At 36.6% G+C, this 19,549-nt stretch overlaps 1 protein-coding gene across 6 annotated transcripts in view; it reads right to left on the bottom strand.

Moving 5' to 3' along the window:
• The window catches only part of PRKD1 (protein kinase D1), a 150,109-nt gene that overhangs the window by 11,079 nt on the left and 119,481 nt on the right, over positions 1 to 19,549 (bottom strand). For 4 of the 6 annotated variants that reach the window (XM_049825131.1, XM_049825132.1, XM_049825133.1 and 1 more), the window contains 10 exons: positions 16,504 to 16,708; positions 13,845 to 13,968; positions 12,959 to 13,036; positions 11,736 to 12,015; positions 9,349 to 9,401; positions 7,881 to 7,953; positions 6,784 to 6,890; positions 6,166 to 6,327; positions 4,088 to 4,186; positions 2,767 to 3,034 (listed from right to left, as the gene is read on the bottom strand). In XM_049825131.1, the coding sequence (XP_049681088.1) occupies positions 2,767 to 3,034; positions 4,088 to 4,186; positions 6,166 to 6,327; positions 6,784 to 6,890; positions 7,881 to 7,953; positions 9,349 to 9,401; positions 11,736 to 12,015; positions 12,959 to 13,036; positions 13,845 to 13,968; positions 16,504 to 16,708 (1,449 nt within the window). Of the gene's footprint in view, positions 1 to 740; positions 853 to 2,766; positions 3,035 to 4,087; positions 4,187 to 6,165; positions 6,328 to 6,783; positions 6,891 to 7,880; positions 7,954 to 9,348; positions 9,402 to 11,735; positions 12,016 to 12,958; positions 13,037 to 13,844; positions 13,969 to 16,503; positions 16,709 to 19,549 lie in introns of all 6 variants that reach the window. The other 2 variants (XR_007509124.1, XR_007509123.1) reach the window with 1 other exon arrangement.

The following is a 19,549-nucleotide window of genomic DNA, read 5'->3' as shown; positions in this document are numbered from 1 at the left end:
TAAATGTCAATAATTAAATTGGACTAACTGCTGGATCTTCGACATTTTTTCCTTCTTACAAGTAAAAACTACTTAAATAATTTTCTTTTAATTTTAAAACAAAGAATAATACTTCTTGCAAGCAAATATCTGTGTAGATACTTCAAGACAGTAATTTCAGTCATACCAGCTTGAAAGAAATTGCCTGATCAATGTTTATTTACAAAGATCTTGCCGAATTCTGCAGCAGCATCACATTCCACACTGCTATGTAACTCCTTTACAAGCTTGAGTGGAAGAACTAGTTGATGATAATTACTGCCCTCTTGGGAGAATTACTGCTGTAATAAAAATTCCAGGAAATAGTTAGAAATCAAGTGTGCCTTTAGAAGTAATCTATTGTGGATCTTTTTATATGAAAATGTAAAAAATTAAAAAAAAAAAATCATAGTCATGTGTCTTAAAATTTCTGTTGAAAAATGTTTAATGATTAGGAAAAATTGGCAAAAAGAATAATGGAAAAGATATGGCAGGTAAATATCCAATTCATTAGCTTAACCTGTTTGGGAAGCTGCAAGAGCCTATGACAAGCTAAAGGAAGATTTTCAAGTGCACAAACCTAACCTGTTGGGATTGAAACTAATTCTCTGTCTGAATTTTGTAGATTTACAGCACTTTCTGCAGAGAAATTTATGAGCCCCAGTGTATTTTAGCTTGAAATGAGCTTCATGTTACCACAGTTTACATTTAAACGCACATACCTTTTCAAATTGTTCTCATTTGCAATGTTGAGTAAGCAACTTCATAAAATCTTTAAAATCATCTGTTTCCCCCCAAATGCTTCAACCACTTGTAGCATCAATTATCACGGCACTGTTCAGAATTGTAATCCAGATCAATTGTGTTAGGACACCAGGTACAGATTTGTATTTTAACCATGCTATACGGTCATAAATAACAGAAATTGGATGGAGCCAGGAGGTTCACAGGGCCCATGTACCTCCCCTCTTGTGACCTGTGCAGGAGCGTGGACCAGAGAAGCTGACATGAGAAAACCATTCCTTTATTTCCCCTATGTAATCTGGAGTTTGAGTTCAATTTTGAGCTCTAAAAATCAGCATTATCAAGTAAAACTTGGACAGAGATCTATACTCCAACATCCCGTGTTAAACATAATGGATCTTTTCAAACTTTTTTTCAGATTTTTGTTTAGCGCATTGAATTGCTAGCATATCAGCTAGCAATTCAAAATACATAATAAAATCACAATGTATAAGCAGATTTTAACTTAGTAATTTGTTCAAGTGTGTTCCTTCCCTCCATTCTGTATGTTTGCAGCCTGATATCCATTAACTCTTAATGAAGGCTGTAATTCTATAAAGGAAGAGATAGCACCCCAGTAGGTGAGTTTTCTGTAGGTGCTCTACTGAATCTTCACCTCTGACTGTAGAAATTGATCTTCTGTCTATCACAGTAGAAACCTGTAGGAGACAATTTCTTGCAGCCTCTTCTGTGTTGATTGCTGTTTGCTTATCTCTAGCGCCAGATGAAGCATTGCTGCCAACAGATTCTGTCAGCTTACATATCAGAAGTGTGTGGAGGTTCAGGAGGACTTCAGTGTGTAGTTGTGCAGATTTATAGCCTCCCCCCCCCAACAGATCTCATCAAACTTCATCTGCCACTGAGATAAAACAACAGACAATGCTCTCAAAGCATTTTTCAGCTGAGAATCTCACATGGCCATAATATATACTATAGCAAGCAGTAGGCACACTTCTCTAAGCTACATTTAACATGTCAGTTAAACATGTCAACTGAAACCCAGAAAAAAAGTACTGTAAATAATGGAAATTGTAAATGCTAGTATTTTAATTCAATTTGTTACACATTTCAATTCAGAAAAAAAAAGATAAGAATCTGATGTTTATAAATACGTTTCCTTTGCTTTAAGACTTATGAAGCAATCTTGCAAAAAGCTAAGGACATAAAGATAATGATTAAAAACCCCAAAACCCCAAAGAAAAATCAAACTGCCTGAAAATGCTTGTTATGTGCAAGAAAATGTTAGTGAAACCAGAATTGATATTTCTGTTAAATGCCCTACTTAGTTGTGTTTAGAATTCATTTACTTTCTTTAAAGATGTTCATACTTAATTATTCACATTGTTCTTTTACTATCAAAAGTCTTTGATGCCACAGACCAGAACTCTAGTTTCAAAAGTCTCATTGGTTATCTCCAAGCCTTCCCCCCCCCTGCAGAAAGTCTTTTCTATGACACATTCTCACACTGTTCTTGAAACCTCATCTGCTTGGAATTGTTCAGTCTTTTTTACCTTCTCCACAGAAAGACTATCAGGGTACAGCATCCTACTGAATGGAAACTAAATTACTGTCACAAGTAGAACGAGAAAAAGGCTGCAGAAGCACTAGAGCTGAAAGAAGAGGTACAGAAGTAAATATAAGCAACATCAGTTCTGGCAGCTGAGGTTCTCCGGAAGATTCTGCAGCAACCCAATCTGTAGGTGGCTATGTGCCTCCTTCAACACCTCCTGGAGAGATCTCATGCTAGAGGATTATGCCATATGCAGTCTATACATGCTCTGCAGGAAATGTCTAAAGCAGCCGATAGCAAAAACCAGAGACATAACGTTATGGTACATTATGGTACCTTGAAATTTCAAATCTTTTTTTGTTTCACCGGTATGTACAGGGAAAAAAAAATATAAGCGCAAAATACAACTACTCTTTTTTAGCATTTATATAGAAACAGCCACAAACAGATATTACCTTCATGAGAAATTTCTTTCCATGGATTAGGTGGATACATGAAAGCAGCATTCTGGATTTGGTCATGTATGTCTTCATCTTCGTTGAATGGAAAGGTACCACTGAGGCTTACATAAATGATGACACCCACAGACCACATATCCAGAGATCTGTTATAGCCTTTGTTCCTCAGCACTTCTGGAGCAAGGTAGGCCGGTGTTCCTACAACTGAACGCCTAAATGATTTCTCTCCAATGATTCGGGCAAAGCCAAAATCACAAAGTTTTACCTGTTTCAAGAAAAATGCGATAGTAAGGCAGAAATTATTTTTATTATCAAATACATCGTTGAGGAACTTTTATCATGGTTTAGTTGCAAGATGCATCTCTATTGTTCCTTCAAGGACACTTAATCCACCGAGACATTAGACCAGTCCATTGCATCTCCTCTATTACTTCATTCCATGAATAAACCATGGTAAAATCAGTAACAGGACAGCTTAGAATGAAATAAATACAGTTTTAGATGGGCGTAACAGCTCAGGCTCCTGGTGAAAGTAGTAATATAAAGTAATGCTTATTCATTCATAGCATAAGAACATGGCAAACAGTAAAATTATTTTACCTATGGCTTTTTCCTAAATGAAACAAGTTGATAAAACTTAGTTCTTGGACTTCTACTTTTACTGTATTGTGGACCCCGCCTCTCTGCAAACCTTGTCTGATTTCTTCAGAGGGACAGATTTAGCTGCTTAAAAATTCTCACTTAATGCCTCAGTATGGATATTTCCTTTGCAATTATTAATATTGGTATTATTTACAAATTATCAATAGTGCTCCCTTGTGAATATGGGCAGCTGGGGGAGATTATAAATGAACTCTGCAGACCAAAGGTAACAGGAGCTGACACAAATACCTTTTAATGAGAAATAAAACAGTGAGCCAGAAAGTGTATTTAAATATTCTGCAATCTACCTGGCATTTAAATTCATAACATTAAAGAAGCAGGTCTTGTTCTTCATGAGCTCTATCCTAACTTTCAGAAAAAGAACTGTCTTTCCAGTGACTGCCTACAAATTGTCACTTATCTAGACCAAATCAGCCAGATAAGTAATTTGTGTTGTAATGGTGAGCAAATTAGAAACAACTGCACAATTAGTTATGTCACACTTGAAAATCTAGTTGAATAAGTGATCAGTTTTTTCATATCTAAAAATTCTGTGTAGTTCCTGGAGGAGATATAGACAGGTCATTAATCACTTTTTTGTTTGTTCATAAAATCATCATTGCTATCAGTTACTAATTTGAACAATTTATCTTAAGAAAGGGCATTTTCTACTTGCCTGTGGGAAAGGATCAGCTGATGCCAATAACACATTTTCTGGTTTGAGGTCACAATGAACAATATTTTTGAAATGAAGATGTCTTAAAGCAACAAGGATCTGAGAAGAAACAAATCAGAAAGAAATTCAGTTTTAAATGTCGTACTTGTTTTTGATTTTGTTTTATATTGTTCAGACAATATCAGTGATCAGAGAAGGAAGGACTGGTGTAGAGAGAAAGAGTCCAACAAGAATGTACCTTTTACAAGAATGTCTATGATGGAAAAAAAAGCAAAAATGTCATCTATTATTTACTGTGCCTCAAGTTTTCTTGATGTTTCACTGTACGTAATATGATTCTTTCCCCTCCAAAGACTTTATATTCTAAACATTTTTTAAAAAACTAGGTTCTAAGTACTTGTTTACTTTTTTTGTGTGAAGTCGTTGGATGCAGAAACATTTGCAAAATGACCTTTGAGATCTAAATTCACTCAAAAAATTTCACAGAAATACTAAGTGATTCAATTTAAGCATTTTCTTGAGGAGAGAAAGCATAAGGAGCATTGCATGTATTTTTATTCTGACATACACACAAGAACATGGCAACAGAGTGCAACAGATAACCATCCTGTTCCTGGGGCTTTAACTCCATTCCTTGTGTCTGGTCAGGGGCTGGAAGCATTTCCCACTACATTAGAGCAGGGAATGGTGAAGAACCTGAATGAACCTGGGAAGGCAAGAAACCAAATTCTGAAGCTGGTGGCAATTTTGCCCATGAAAGCCTGAAAACTGCTACCTTCTACCCCAACGTCCTGGTGTCAGCTGGGATAGAGTTAACTTTCTCCCTAGTAGCTAGTATAGTGCTACGTTTTGAGTTCTGTATGAGAAGAATGTTGATAACACACTGATGTTTTCAGTTGTTGCTAAGTAGTGTTTAGTCTAAAGTCAAGGATTTTTCAGCTTCTCATGCCCAGCCAGCAAGAAGGCTGGAGGGGCACAAGAAGTTGGGAGGGGACACAGCCAGGGCAGCTGACCCCAACTGGCCAACGGGGTATTCCATACCATGTGATGTCATGTCTAGTATATAAACTGGGGGGAATGGGTCTGGGGGAATCACCACTCAGCGACTAAACTGGGCATCGGTCAGTGGGTGGTGAGCAATTGCATTGTGTATCACTTGTATATTCCAATCCTTTTATTATTATTGTCATTTTATTATTGTTATTATTATTATAATCATCATTTTCTTCCTTTCTGTCCAGTTAAACCATCTTTATCATCATCAACGTTATTACTTTCTTCCTTTCTGTCCTACTAAACTATGTATCTCAACCCACTTTTTACTTTTTTCCTCTGATTCTCTCCCCATCCCACTGGGTGGGGGGGGAAGTGAGTGAGCAGCTGCATGGTGCCTAGTTGCTGGCTGGGGTTAAACCAAGACACCCAAATAATAAACTTCCACCGCAACACTGTTGTTCCTGCTCCTTTCTTTTTCCTGACTGCTGAAACACAGGCTGCCCTGGCTCTGAGGTGGCTCTCTACTCAATAGTGTATCTAAAATTAAACCAGTGTTTGGGCAGCCAAAGAATCAATATGATAATATGACAACAGGAAGAACAAGGAGAATCCCAGATCACATTGTTAACAGAAGTCATACAGGAAAACAGACTCGTTTAATCAGAGGTAGTGCCAAGATCCAATTTCAGCACAGAAAATATGCACAAAAGTGCCTACGATGAACTGCAATAGTTAGGTATGGGGCTATTGAAGAGGCTTAAATTTCTTGGTGTAGGTCTTCAACAGTTTGTTGTTAGTACTTTGCATCCCCTTCTTGTGCTTAATTGTTCAAGCATATGAGAAACTGTAGTTTGACAGTCCTTCCATCCAGTAGCCAGAGAGCTGTACAAGTGCCTAGTTCTAGGTCCTCTTCATGGTTTCCTACCTATCAGATAATGTACACAAAGCTGTCTTACCATCCCTGATATTACAATTCAGGCTTTCGTAAATCAGGCAGGTAACTTATGCCAAAAGCAAAACATAAGAAACAGTGATAATAATTGATCTCAAAACTCCTTCTAGGTCTGTAATTAATTTCTTACCTGAGTAATTAAAAACTTTGTTATTCTCTCTGGCAATCTGCCCTTTTCACTTGATAAGATCATCTCCAGCATGTCTCCATGGAGTTTTTCCATAACAACAAACACTCTTTCCGGCGTCTCAAACATACACTCCAGATTCACAACCCCAGGATGATGAAGATTCTATTAAAGATAAATAGAGCACTAGATTTCCCAACATGATCAGTAGGTTTTATCATTACATAGCCAGTCTTCAGACCCCCCTAATCCAGTTTCAGTATTTCCCCTAAATGTCTCAGTATTTCATCATTTAAACCGTGTGCCTAAACTGTAGGCAACAGGCATGAAATTTCTAGGGACAATACAAGAGAATGGATGAACTTCAAATTAGTTTAACAAACATACATTTTCCTTATCATGCCTGGTGCTTAAAACCGCAGAAATTGTAATTCGTACCCTGACATTGCCAATACATTTGGTCTTGGCTGTTTATGCAGATTAAGCAGCAAAAATACTAGTATTTTTTTAGTATTTTTGCAAAAATACTAGTGATTATAAATTAAAATAATTATCATATTATCTGGTATTTATAGAAATGTATAAATGGAGTTAATACAGTAAAAAAGAATAGAAAAATACCTGTAAAATTGCAACTTCATTACGAAGTTGACTTTCCTGTTTAGTTGGAAACCTTAGTTTGTCAATTATTTTAATGGCAACATCTCTTCCTGTTTTGCGATGTTTTCCTGCATTAATAAAACAAAAGGCCTCTATCAATTAACATGATTAATTCTGAACAGTGTTCCACTTTCACTGGGTTGTACAAATGGCCACAACCAAGTAATTCTCAGAGCAGGCTTGCAGCAAATTAAACCACTAAGTCATTAAAAGTTTTCTGTCATTTCCCTTCTTTCTACCCTTTGACAAGAGAATTTCTCTTATTATCACCTGACAAAGCTGTTTAAACATGTAAGAAACATACACATATGAGAAAGTCAGCTCTGCATTTCAACAATAAAGATGCAAAGTTAACTTTCTGATATATATCTATATATCTCTCTATATATGCTTGTTCATATACCTAAGCTATATTCTCTGCAACTGGCAGGCTGTAGGCTTAGTCCATCAATAGTAGCTCCAGCCTAGCAAATAATGAAATAGGTGATCACCCTTAGGCATGTGTGTGCATGTCCCAGGTTTATCAGAGAGCCACAGAGATTCTTCAGTGAGAAATTTGTTGTTAGTTCTCACTTCACACTGTCCAAACAACAGCTGTACCTAAATACAACCCCAAAACTGCTGAAAAAAATGAGAAAAAAAGAGAGGAAAAATTGATAAAAAAATAAAAGAGAGAAACAATTCTGACAAACTACTGAAAAAACAAAGAAAAAAGCTCACAAAATCACACCAAGAAAAACAACAGGAAGAAGAAATTTTATTTTTTTCATCCATTATAGTTCTCAAAAAGTACAGTTTTCTGCACTTCAGGGCTTTCTTTAATAGAACTTATAGAGAATATGAAGCTATTAATATACACTGACCCACTGCTGGGTAGAAAACTTCAAACTACAAAAAGACTTTGTCAACAAAAAACAGTTTCACTGTTTAAAGAATACTACTTACATAAAACAATGGGCAGCTAATTTCTGGAACAAAACATTTCAGAGTCCAAATACTTCCACCATTCCAGAAATTTTCTATCTTAAGCATAATTGTACAACACACCAAAGTCTTACCTCCATAAACAATTCCAAACTGTCCTGATCCCAACACCTCATCTGGGAAGATTTGGTATACAGTGCTAATATCCTGTTTATATGAACATAACAAGTATTAAGCCATGAGGTATGGAAACAAAATTTGTATATAATTTGCTTTTTTTCTAGTGGGAATTAGCATAGATTTACTATAGTACATTTCAAAATATATTATCTGCCAAAAACATTCACGCAGATTTTCTTAAAAGCCGTGTTAACTGCAATTGCTGTAAAAGCTGCTGAATCTTTGATAGGTTTCAGCCGCTGCCATCTTCCAGGCAAGTAGCCCCCAGCACACGGTATTATACTTAAACTTTGTGAAAGCTGAAGACAAAAGTTCATATGGAAATAAAGAGGGTCTTGTAAGCAACATTCTACCCAGATGTCCCAGGATCCCAGATCTAGGAATGACTGCTGGGTTTCATGAAGAGGAAGACATTACGAATTTAAAATTTTCTTGAAAAAGTTCCCACGTCAGCTCATGTCAGCCACGGAAATGCAAGTGGTTTCTTAGTTTACAGAAAGCTTTGTGAGTATCAGCAGTTCTGGGTTTTGGCATTTTGTGTTTGTCCATTGAGAGATGTAAAATGTTCCATCCATGCCAGAGAGGCAGTCTCACGTCTCACTACTTCTTAGTGCCTAAACACAGGCTAAAGCACAAGCTGTTGAACGATTCATTTGGGAGACCCAAACAAACCTCAAATCTTGGAGCTCAGTTTCATTTTCCTGATATTTAACCAGCAGCATATATGACTAAGAGTAAAAGAACGCCAAGGAGTTGATAATAAAGGGTGTCTTGCTATTTCTTAGGAAACAAATGGACACATCCCTAGCAGGCAACCTTTTTCTGGCAAATACCAGAGCTGCCCCAAAGCTTTACTTCGCTGCAGGGAGTCCTGTTTACTTCCTCCACCCATGAGACAGAAAACCAGCAGTGTGACTGTTTACCTTGATTGCATGTCCCGTGTCTAACAGTCCTAGTGTAAAAGAAACTCAGAATTCTTTACGTATGTGTAACAACATATGTAAGTCTTCCTTTGGATAGAGTTTCATCTTCGTACAACAGAGAATATCTGATCTCTCAGTGATGACAGGAAATAGTATATTTATCAAGGCTTGTGATTAGCTCTATGAAGTTCAGCTGACAAGTTCCATGAACTAATAACTTCTACAGCTCGCTTGTCCTTTTGGTAATTAACATCCTGCAGGGATCCATAGTTAAATTCTGTGTTAAGTGAAATTACCCACATGTAACTTTTGTGTCTTAAGAAAAGGTACCATGAAGATGACTTTTCTCAAAAGTTAGCAAAGCTAATTGTTTAATTTCTGCAAAGCAAGTGAAAAATGGCTGACGGGAACTCCTCTAACATTGCTCTTTGCAAAGCAGATCAATGACTTTGCAAGCTGATCATAGCATGTCTAGCACCAGCATCCAAAGAACACTCACCACATTTTCTTGAACTTGGCAGTTTGACACAGAAATACTGATGGATATATCCCCTGGGGAAGAAAGTAAAATATACTTTACATTGCTGTGCTTTTAGTTCAAACATGTAGTAATAGGAAATGACATTTACATTACATCAGTATCTACTGACAGCTCTAGAAATTGGACCGAATAGGTCAGCTTGTTCATCCACCAGCCAGTATATAATTACGCCAGCCCACAAATATGTGACTTGAACAACAGTTTCGCAGTGTATGGAAAAGAACAGAATTATAAATTTCATTATTAATTTTTTAATACTGGAATCTCATAATTCCCATTTATAAGCTTATTATTGCTTTTTTCCATTCTATTTTGGGGCTTTGTATCTCATGCAAGTAACACAACTGCAACTAGGGTAAACTTTTTATTTAGTGGATTTAATAATAATTTTTATTTATAGTGTCACCTACAATGTATTTGATGCTATTCAGTTGAAGGCCAATACGCATTCAAATTGGTCTGCATACTGTTAAAAGTAATATATATTTCAACTGGCTTAAGAGACATTATTAAAACACATAATGGAAACAAAAACTTGCACTGGTGCTTTAATACAACAAACATCAGATCCAAACTCTACAAATACAGAGCTTAGGATATTGTCACAAGCATTTTGAACTACAAACCTACCGAGGGGTTCAATAAAACATGAGAATATGCCTGTTGCTCACTGTATTACAAAAAGACGTTATTTTGGGGAGGAGAGAATGGTTCTTTGGAGCACTGCTGCTTCTGTCTCCTACCTCTGCCTAGAATCCCGTTCATGCTGACTTCATTTTCTTAGTATGGATTTCAGCCTTATCAAAACAAGTGTCCTCTATTACAAAGCCTGTATTACACATTGAAGATGCTCACTACTAGCCATCAGCACCTCTCCCAGGTGCAGTAGGTAGCATGAGTAACTTCTGCCCCATATGGCTTATTCCCTCATCCTTTCCTTTGAAATAGACTGGTTTTGGAATGGAATGTTTCAGTTACATAGAGGCTTTTTATCATTGCCAATTTGTTTTCAAATGTATGTACTGCTTTGTGTTTACATGAAAAAAAATATGGAGAAAGACATGGACAAGTCTTACAATTTGAGCAGAAGACAGAAGGTTGCTATCATTCTCACTCCCCACAGGAATTTTTTCTAAAGGTTTCAGACAACCTTAATTTTCACACAAAAACCCCAAAGATAACTATTAACTTGTAAAGAGAATTTTCAAACTTCGCAAGAGGGAGAGAAGACAGCTGTCATTTCCAGTCCAGCATTTTAGGTGATTTGTTTAGCTACACTGGGTTCAAAGCAGGGGCACTAGGCAACTAGCCTGATTGAAATGACACCCAGAATTTGACACTATTTTATGCAGGAACCCAGTCAAGAAAGCAAAGGACAGCGCTGATCTAATCTGATATGGGAGCTGTTGTGCCTGGAGATGTAATGCCACAGCCTGTTGTATTAGTTGGTTTCCGAAGGGCTTGCAGTCTCATTAGCATTTTGCGCTGCATTAATAGCATCCAGATGTCAAGTGCTAAAGCGGCTGTATATTGCAACAAAAGGTCTAATCCAAATTGTGTAGACATACCCAAATTTGCTTTACACTGACTAGGCTGAGTACACACAGCAGAGGAAGCACAGTAGCACATGCCTAGTAGTGGGGAATTGTTTGCTCTGTGCTACTTCGTTATCAGTACCTGGGCTAGATTTACACGGGTTTTATGTTTGGTTTACATAAGCTGTCATCTTTGTTAGAGAACTATCCAAAGGTATGTAAATTGGAAGCAAAACCAATATTCAGTCCTTTTGGTCCTGGGTAACATCCATGCCTTGTTGTGCTTAGAACAGCTGTGCTTCACACTTGAGCTCATTTCATCTCAGCATGAGACAATGTTTGTGGCAGTTGTACAGCCAAATGTGATGAAAGGGAGCATATCATCTAGGCTGCAGTGACCTGAAGAGTGAAGAGCTGCTTCTGCAGATAGCTAGAAACATAAATTACAGTCATGATGGGAAAAATCTATCAATTCCCAACTGGAGCTCAGAAAACTTCATGCCTCTGCACAAGAAGGCTATTACTCATGTCAGCAACAGAAATGTGGATAAGATGCCTTACTAATGTAACAACTATTTGCTCACTAACAAATCTGCATCTTGTATATTAATACAGATGTCCTATTACAAACTGGGAACACATGGATGAGAAACTGTAGTGTTTAAAATAATATGCAGACAGGTGACAAGCCACGACAGAATAGCCTTTACTAGCTGCGCAATGCTTTCTTTCAATGTGTGTAGAAGATTGAGCAATGTCATTTGTGATATGACTCTACTTATCTGAAATAGAGGAAATGAATAAACTTACTGTGCAGGCTGGGTCCTGACCCAGTTGATGCCCCTTTAGGGATGACAGGCATCAGGGCATGCTGTATGGCCATCTCCCACATTCGTGCCACATCAATGCCAATACCACTGGTGATAACACTGTTATTCAGTGGAACACTTGAGAGGTTTTCTATGTTTTCTCCAACATAATAGACTATATTTGCTGTGCTTATTTCAAAACAATGAGGATTGGCTCCTTGAGGCAGCAAAGTGAAAGTTTTTGCAGGTTCCAGAGACAAAATTTCAGACAATGGGATTTCCTAAAACGAAAAAAAAATGTTTTACTTTCTATGTAAAGATTATCAACATATGAAACTAAAGCATGAACTTTAACTGATTTATGATATTAGCTGTTACTTTTAACCACATGCTTCTTGTACAAACAAAAAGGTTCTTGTAACCTGAAACTCCATGACACAGAGGACTGTTGATAGTAAAATACTAAATGTTTCTTTCCAAGTAGAACTTTAATTATTTAATTAAACTTATCAAAGAGAGCAGTGGGGGGCCATCAGAAAAGGGCAGGACCATCCTTATATCAACAGAACTGCATTAGAAAATTAAACCCTGTTGACTCCTTATTTAATAAAATATATTTGCAATAAATTATTTGCAGAATAAATCATTCAGCATTAAGATTCCAAATCCACTGTTTACATAGGTGTAAACTTAGTTGTTTCATCTTGAATAACACTTAGGGCACGTTTCACTGATATATTTCATGAGAGGAAGCCGTATAAAAAATATATTTTCCATTATTAAAACTTACTGCAGTAATGCCTGAGGAGCTTAACTGCCTCAGGTAAAAGGATATAAGCATTAAAACAATCTTTTACAATCAAAATCACAACATAATGTCCAAAGGACAAAATTAAAATAATACTTACTATACCTATTGTTTGGAAAGAATTTGTATTATGAATGAAAGAATGTGAGATTCTTGGCAGAATTTGTCACTGGTACTGAATTGCCCCTGTATAAAAACCTTCCATTTCCACAACATGTATTTTACAGGTCCTTGTTAGCCGACAACTTTCTGATCTGCCTTTGTGAAGGGCAAAACACACATACGCAGCTTAAATAATTAAAACAAACATAGATCAAGGTTATAATACTAGTGTACTTTTAGTAAGTAACTACTAATTCAGCAATTTAGTCATTATATTCTGCTGGTAAAAAGAGAGACTGAAAAATATTCCTTACTTTGTAATATTTGCTTCCAGTATCATTTTGAAAAAGTGTAATGCATTTGCTATCCAGTCTCCAGTAATGTCGTTTCCTCTGCAATGAAAAACAAGGGAAAAATCTTTCTAACACTTTCCAAGTAAATTAATGAAATGTTCATTTCTCAAAAGCATCACTTCCAAAATGTTTCGCCTAAGTTTGAAGAGATGAATTGTGAATGATAAAGATTCATTTGCTGTTACAAGATTTTTATGAGGACTTGATATCTGAGTTTAGGATTTATAGGACCACCCTCTGTTGCTTCAGTAATAACCTAGCTCCATTCAAATTGTCCAAGTTTTAAAGATTTAAAATGGCATTTCGATGTTGGCATTACATTCAGCACAATTTGCTACAGGTATGCTGCTAAAATAATTCAACTTTCTTTTTGTATCAGTTATAACACCTCAGCTCACTTCAGAAGGCCACATACTGAAGTCTTTATTCCTGTTTTAGCAGGTTGGAATGAAAATAACTTTTTTGTACGCTAAATCTATTTTACAAAAGTCTCAATTCACCTTGCAGTAAGATAGCTAGGAGACTGCAGCTGGAAGGCAAAGCTACTTTCCAGAACGCCTAAGGTGTTAACATTATTTTTTACTTCCTTCAGAATGTCTTCATATTTGGCTGCCTACCATAATGCAACTGACATACTCAGATTTTTTTGTGTGTTTTAACTGTCTCCTGTTTCTTACAAGCAGTGCCAGTCCTCAGTTATGACAAGAGTAAGGACTTTAGGAATCACAAATACTGCAAAAAAATGCCTTACATGAATGACTGTAAATTATCAAAGTATTGCTAGGATTTGATTCTGTACAATCATATAGTATGTACAGTAAGACAGGTATTTTTTAACATTTCTTACCAGTGTGTCCTTGCTTGTATAGTGAACCATCCAACCCTCCTTCATTACTGTGCTACTTCTCCTTTTTGTGTGCTTCACAGATTGTACCACTCTCATTAATGGAATATTGTTGCTGGTTGAAGGGCTTAAGAATAAATCAATAAAGGCTTTTAAAAAGAAGGTAACTTTGGACAAAAAGAAAAAAAAAATCTTTTAAATCAGAAAATATATATATTCGATACCCACATTTATATTTATCATCACTATGAGACCTGGACTGGACCCTATTTTGTTTTGTCATTCCAAGTTATCTTGAGATTACAAAGAAAAGAAATTGTAATGCTACACCAGGAGAATGTCAGAGACCCTCCAAATGCTTACACACACACACACACTCTCTCCCCGCCCCTCCCCGCCCCCCCCTCAATATTCCTAAAGATGAGCTAAGAAGGTGGGTAAATGACTAGGGCCTCAGCTAGGGTGTGGGAGCCATAGCTCAAGCCTGTGCTATTCATGATTCAGACCAGTACTTGATCTTGAATCTCCCATAACCTAAGTACACGTTGTCCATCAGATTACTGTCCTGTGATCTTTCTTGCGTTCAAACACACAATGGAGTGATGATGGTTTGCGGAGTAGAAAATATGCCAGCTGCCTAGCTGCACATACCCCGGCAGGGCAGAGCAGAGAATTTGCTGGAACCTCTAAGAGAAAGGTTCCTAAAGACCTAAAGTGAAGTCCCATTGCCTTGCACTCTCATTACCTTGCACTCTCATGTATGCACACTGAAACTTCCCATGACTCAGCTGACGCACAGTAAGTCGGGAAGGCATAGGAACTTGACAGTATGCCTGATAGCATCATCAGATAAAGTCTGGAATATCTAGTTGGAGAGGTGTAAGAAGCAGCCAAGCCCATCTTCCCACTTTCCTTGCTGTTAGAGTTAACCATTCCTAAAGCAGATTCTGCATAATGGAATATGGACTCATAACCTGCCTCAATCCTAAATTGAAATGCTTAGCTATTTCTGGCAGAACTTTAAGTGGAGATGCTGCATCGTATGTGAAAACACAGTGCAGAGAGCTCTTTGTCCTGCTGGCAAAGCTATTAGTGCAAAAACTTCAACAAAAAAAGGGCAGAAACTGCCCAGGAAAAGAATAATATCTTAAGTTTCCATAGTTATTTTGACTGCGGATGTCTGCAGATGGCCATGCTTCGCTGTAACGCATCCTGGAAATAAGAAACATTTTATGAATTGGCAGTTTCCAATCAAAATGCAAAAGATGCACTCTTTAAAGTCTCAGTAAGACTGTAACATACAGTTAACATCTCTTTTTTGCCTAAAAATGATCAAATGAGCTGCAGTTCCTATTTAACTATTCTTGTCTGTACTGACAAGAGGTTTCCTTTTTTATTTGCTTTTTATAGATCACTTAAAAATAATTCATGAATATAGAGATTACCCTTAGAAATAACTGGGGCAAAGTAGTACTAGAAATACAGGGATGCCCCTCAAGTAAGTAAAATGTGTACCTTGGTTATCAATGTTTTATTAGTTATAATTGGATATTTATATTTTGAAAACCTGCAGTGCTGTCCATTTAATAAAACTTGGACATTCAAAATGTTATATGACACTGATTTTGTGATATAAGCACAGGCTTATGTTCCAATGATACAAGGTGTCTATATACAGTGTCTATGCAGATGAATATGCCACAAGGAAAAACAGTTCAGTGCTGCAGAAGCTAAAACTGCATATTGTTGAAATGGATTGCTTTCTATTAGTGCAACAGGTATACATTACTAACAGAGAGCTAAAGGAAACGTGTTACGGAAACAGGCAGCTAGTAAGCAAAATAAAAGAGGAAACTGCAGGTCAAACTGGGACCTGAGAAAGAAAAATATTCTATAATTCTTCAAGGTACAGATCCCTTGCATCAAGGGAATTACAGCTAAAAGGATCTTAATTCATTTTAGGTTCCCTGACAATGAATAATGCCTACTTTCTTCCCTACTATTCTGTACAGTTCCAGTAAGTGAATAATGTTTTCTTCTCTTCAGACACTTGTGAGGTAAGTTGCACAACTCAATTCCTATTTTCCCTTCTGATTAGTCATTTCAAACCACTAATCTATTTTGTAACTTGCTTCAAACTACTACTTCACGTTTGTCAAACTTTCCTTCTTTCTAAAGGCATCTAAAAATGCGAACAATTAGAGCCGATTATACCATAGCCACTTAAACAGGTATTTTTATTTTTATTTGTGTTCATTTCAATGACCAAGCATTGCACTAGTAGTCAGGGAAAAAATGCTTGTCAAAATCAATAAGAAAAAAAAAAAAAAAAAAAAAAAAAAAAAGAAAAAATTGTTCTCTATTGCTCATGCACAAATAGTTTCACAACATAATTTTAATAAGAGAACAGACCTGTAACAAACAGGTGCATCAGTTTTCAGCTGCTAATTCAACTTAACAATAATTTTTAAGCTTCTCTTAAATTCCTAATGCATATATTCAGTGAAGCAATCTCACTGCAATTTCAGAACCACCACATGTCACTAGCTCTCTCCATTCTCAGTGAGAACAATGTCCATGTATATTCCCCCTTGAACCCTAGAGATGATACTTCAAAATAAATACAAAAGAAGATGGAAGGTACACTCACTCCCCAGCTCACCTGATCATCCTGTTAGACTCATCATGATCCGTATCAGCATCTTGCATTTCCCCGTTGTCACTATGGCATCCTGTCATTGACATCTCAGAATCATGAGCTATAGATTCTTCCATGTCATCTATAAAACTGCTGTTTCTTTCACTGTCATTGTCGTCACTCCCTTCTTCCATGACCACATCTGATTCAGCCCCAGGACTAAGAAGATCTGGAATATAATTTCTGAAGTTATTATCTGAAAACATACAATACTCCAATCGCAACATCCTGACGCATTTTGGGCTTTAGAAAAACTCAGGTTCTCTTTGGAACTCCATTGCTTGGGTCTATCTCAACTCAGTACTCTTTGTAGGTGAAGTGTGGTTTTTAACCAGTCATTTAGAAAATCATTATAGAAAACTGGAAGTGCATCAAACCAAAATATTTTCAGAAATACAAGTTTCTATTAAAAAAAAAATGCCAAAGTCAAAGCAGATTTTTCTTATCCATGGACTTCTATCAAACATTCTATACTCATGAGCTTTATTTCTGAGATCTTCTGGCAGATTTTCTATACAGCTTGAACATTGTGTACTGGCTTGATGGCTGTTGGCAGGCTACAGCTGCAAACTGAGGCTAGAACAACAGTAATTTCAAAACTAGGAATTTTGTAATATGATGATGACATGATGATGAACTACTGAAATAACTCCCAAGACAATTACTTATAATGTGAACTATATTTTTTCGAAAAAAGATATTTCCTTTGCAGCAGTGTTCTCTGTGAATACTGCACAGTAATCCACGCTATTGAAATAATGCTCCTGCCTTTAGAAAATAAATATTAAATAAATATCAAAAAGTCTTATGTGAGATAACATAGAAAAAATACAAAGACTTAGGATTTAACTCATTTGACTATGGCATAGTATTAATAGTATCTTCCAGCTTATATTTAAATTATGTTAAACTTTCCAATTTCAAGATTAGATATGCCTAAACAAGATCAAAGTAAGAAATAACTTTTTATTGTATTGCTGCTTGTGAATGGATTTATCTGGAAGACAGAAAGGAAGAGAAAAATTTAAACTTATTTACCTAAGGACTTACATTAAAAAAACAAGCAAACAAACCAACTCTTCCCCCTTGCCCCACCCACAAAAAAAACCCCAAAACAAAAACAAAAAATGGGGGGCATTTTGTTGAAACTCAATCTGCTGCTATACAGGCTGTGATCTAACATGTCAAAATCATCAGTCCTGTTAGATAGTAAAGACAGCATTAGTTTTTCTGGGATGTTTGCAGTGTTTCAGAAATTTGAAATAAGGTTAAAATCACATGGAAGACACCAAATATTCTCACCAAGAAACTTTTGCCTAATTGTGCGGTGGAAGGTTCCTGACAGTCAATGTAGATGATGCCGCGAAAGAAAAAGCACACTGAACTGGCTGACAGCAAAATGTTTTAAATTGAAGGCATTTCACTCAAATTGGAAGTGCACAGCTGAAAAGTTTCTTTCCATGTACAGCAGTCTTAAAATATTTGGATATAAGCTACTGATGTGTGATTAAGAGACACATTATACTTCATCTCTAGCAGAAACAGTCATCCAGTCATGAATGACACTTTACAGTGCAAGGCTCTCTCTTTGCTATTCCTACAACACTTTTCTAATATCTATTTTTAATAAACCCACAATCAGTTAAAAATAACCTCCTACATTTAGTATATAATGTGTTTATTAATGAGACCATACTTGGAATTTTATTGCTTCAGCTCTTCCTTCACTTACTATTTTGGGGAAGATGTATCACACAGCAGATGGACAGAGTGACAGATACTGTATTTTATTTATTAAGTTTGAAAATAATGTGAACCAAATTACTGTAAAAATAGAAAGGAGGAACCAGAATGAAATTGCCTTTGATAATCCTAAGGACTCCATGTAAGTCATTTAGGGGACACAATTAAGAGTTGTACTTTGATGCTATGGATACCATACTATGGATATTATTTGGTGGGGAAAAACCAAATTCTATAAATTTTAAGATGGAGAGCTTCAAGCAGTACACTTGGAGTAAGCTTGGAGTACGTGTTTCTCACCCCAAGTGGCTTTGCACAAGCTTTCCTCACTCAGCTCTTCCTCAGACAAACCATCACTTCCCACGAGCCCGGCATCAGATTCACATGTAGGAGGCAAGTCAACAAAAGTAGCGTGCTGCTTGTGGAGCAAAGGCGGGGAAGGGGCACAGAGGGTGTGTTGGAGGGATGAAATACAGCTGCCTCAGATGGAAAGAGGGAACTTCAAGGTGTGATTCAGAAACAAATGTAAATTTTGTTCATTTAGTCCAGCTGTCCAGAAACAAGGCTTGCCTTCCTCTCTCCTCTTAGCAATTTTGATCAATCCCGTTTTGCACTCCTCTCTAAAACTGCACATATGCAGGAAAAATTTTATCATTTATGAGCAGATTTAGTTACTTTCTCGGACTGCAAATCACAGGGATTACCATTATCAATGGAATTAACATATCGTGGTGTATGTTTAGCTCTCTGATTTGAAAATCAAGCCATAAACTTCCATAAGCATTGTTACTTGCGCTCCAGAAGAAATAGTTATGTTAGGGGATGGTTAAGGGTTAAGTGAGGTATAAATGTTATAAAGATTAAAAAAAAAAAAAATAAAATAGTGACTCCAAGAGTCTGGCTTGAGGTGCATCAGAGAGGACATGCAACAGGAGTGCAACATCAGCCTTCTAGAAAATCATGCACCTTATCATGTTTCAAGTTGGACACTCAACATCTGAAATACTTTTGCCTACAGTAATTGCCATTAAACAGAAAACCTTTGTAGTAATACAGTCACACTACTATGAGAAATACTACAAAAAATATTAGTTAACATTCCTGATTTTGGAAATGCTTGATATCTCTTCAATAAAGTAGATCACCGATAAAGTTTGAAAAAGTATGCCCAATAAGGCAATACTTTATTAACCTCAGAAGCAGTTTAGGCTGACAACTTAACATGGTAATATGCATTAGAAACTGAACACTTCACCACACTTCTCAT

The sequence above is a fragment of the Accipiter gentilis genome, chromosome 22 (genome assembly GCF_929443795.1).
Source record: "Accipiter gentilis chromosome 22, bAccGen1.1, whole genome shotgun sequence".
Lineage (NCBI taxonomy): Eukaryota > Metazoa > Chordata > Aves > Accipitriformes > Accipitridae > Astur > Astur gentilis.
The sequence above is the reverse complement of the archived record's forward strand: the minus strand, read 5'-3'. Positions and strand labels throughout refer to the sequence as shown.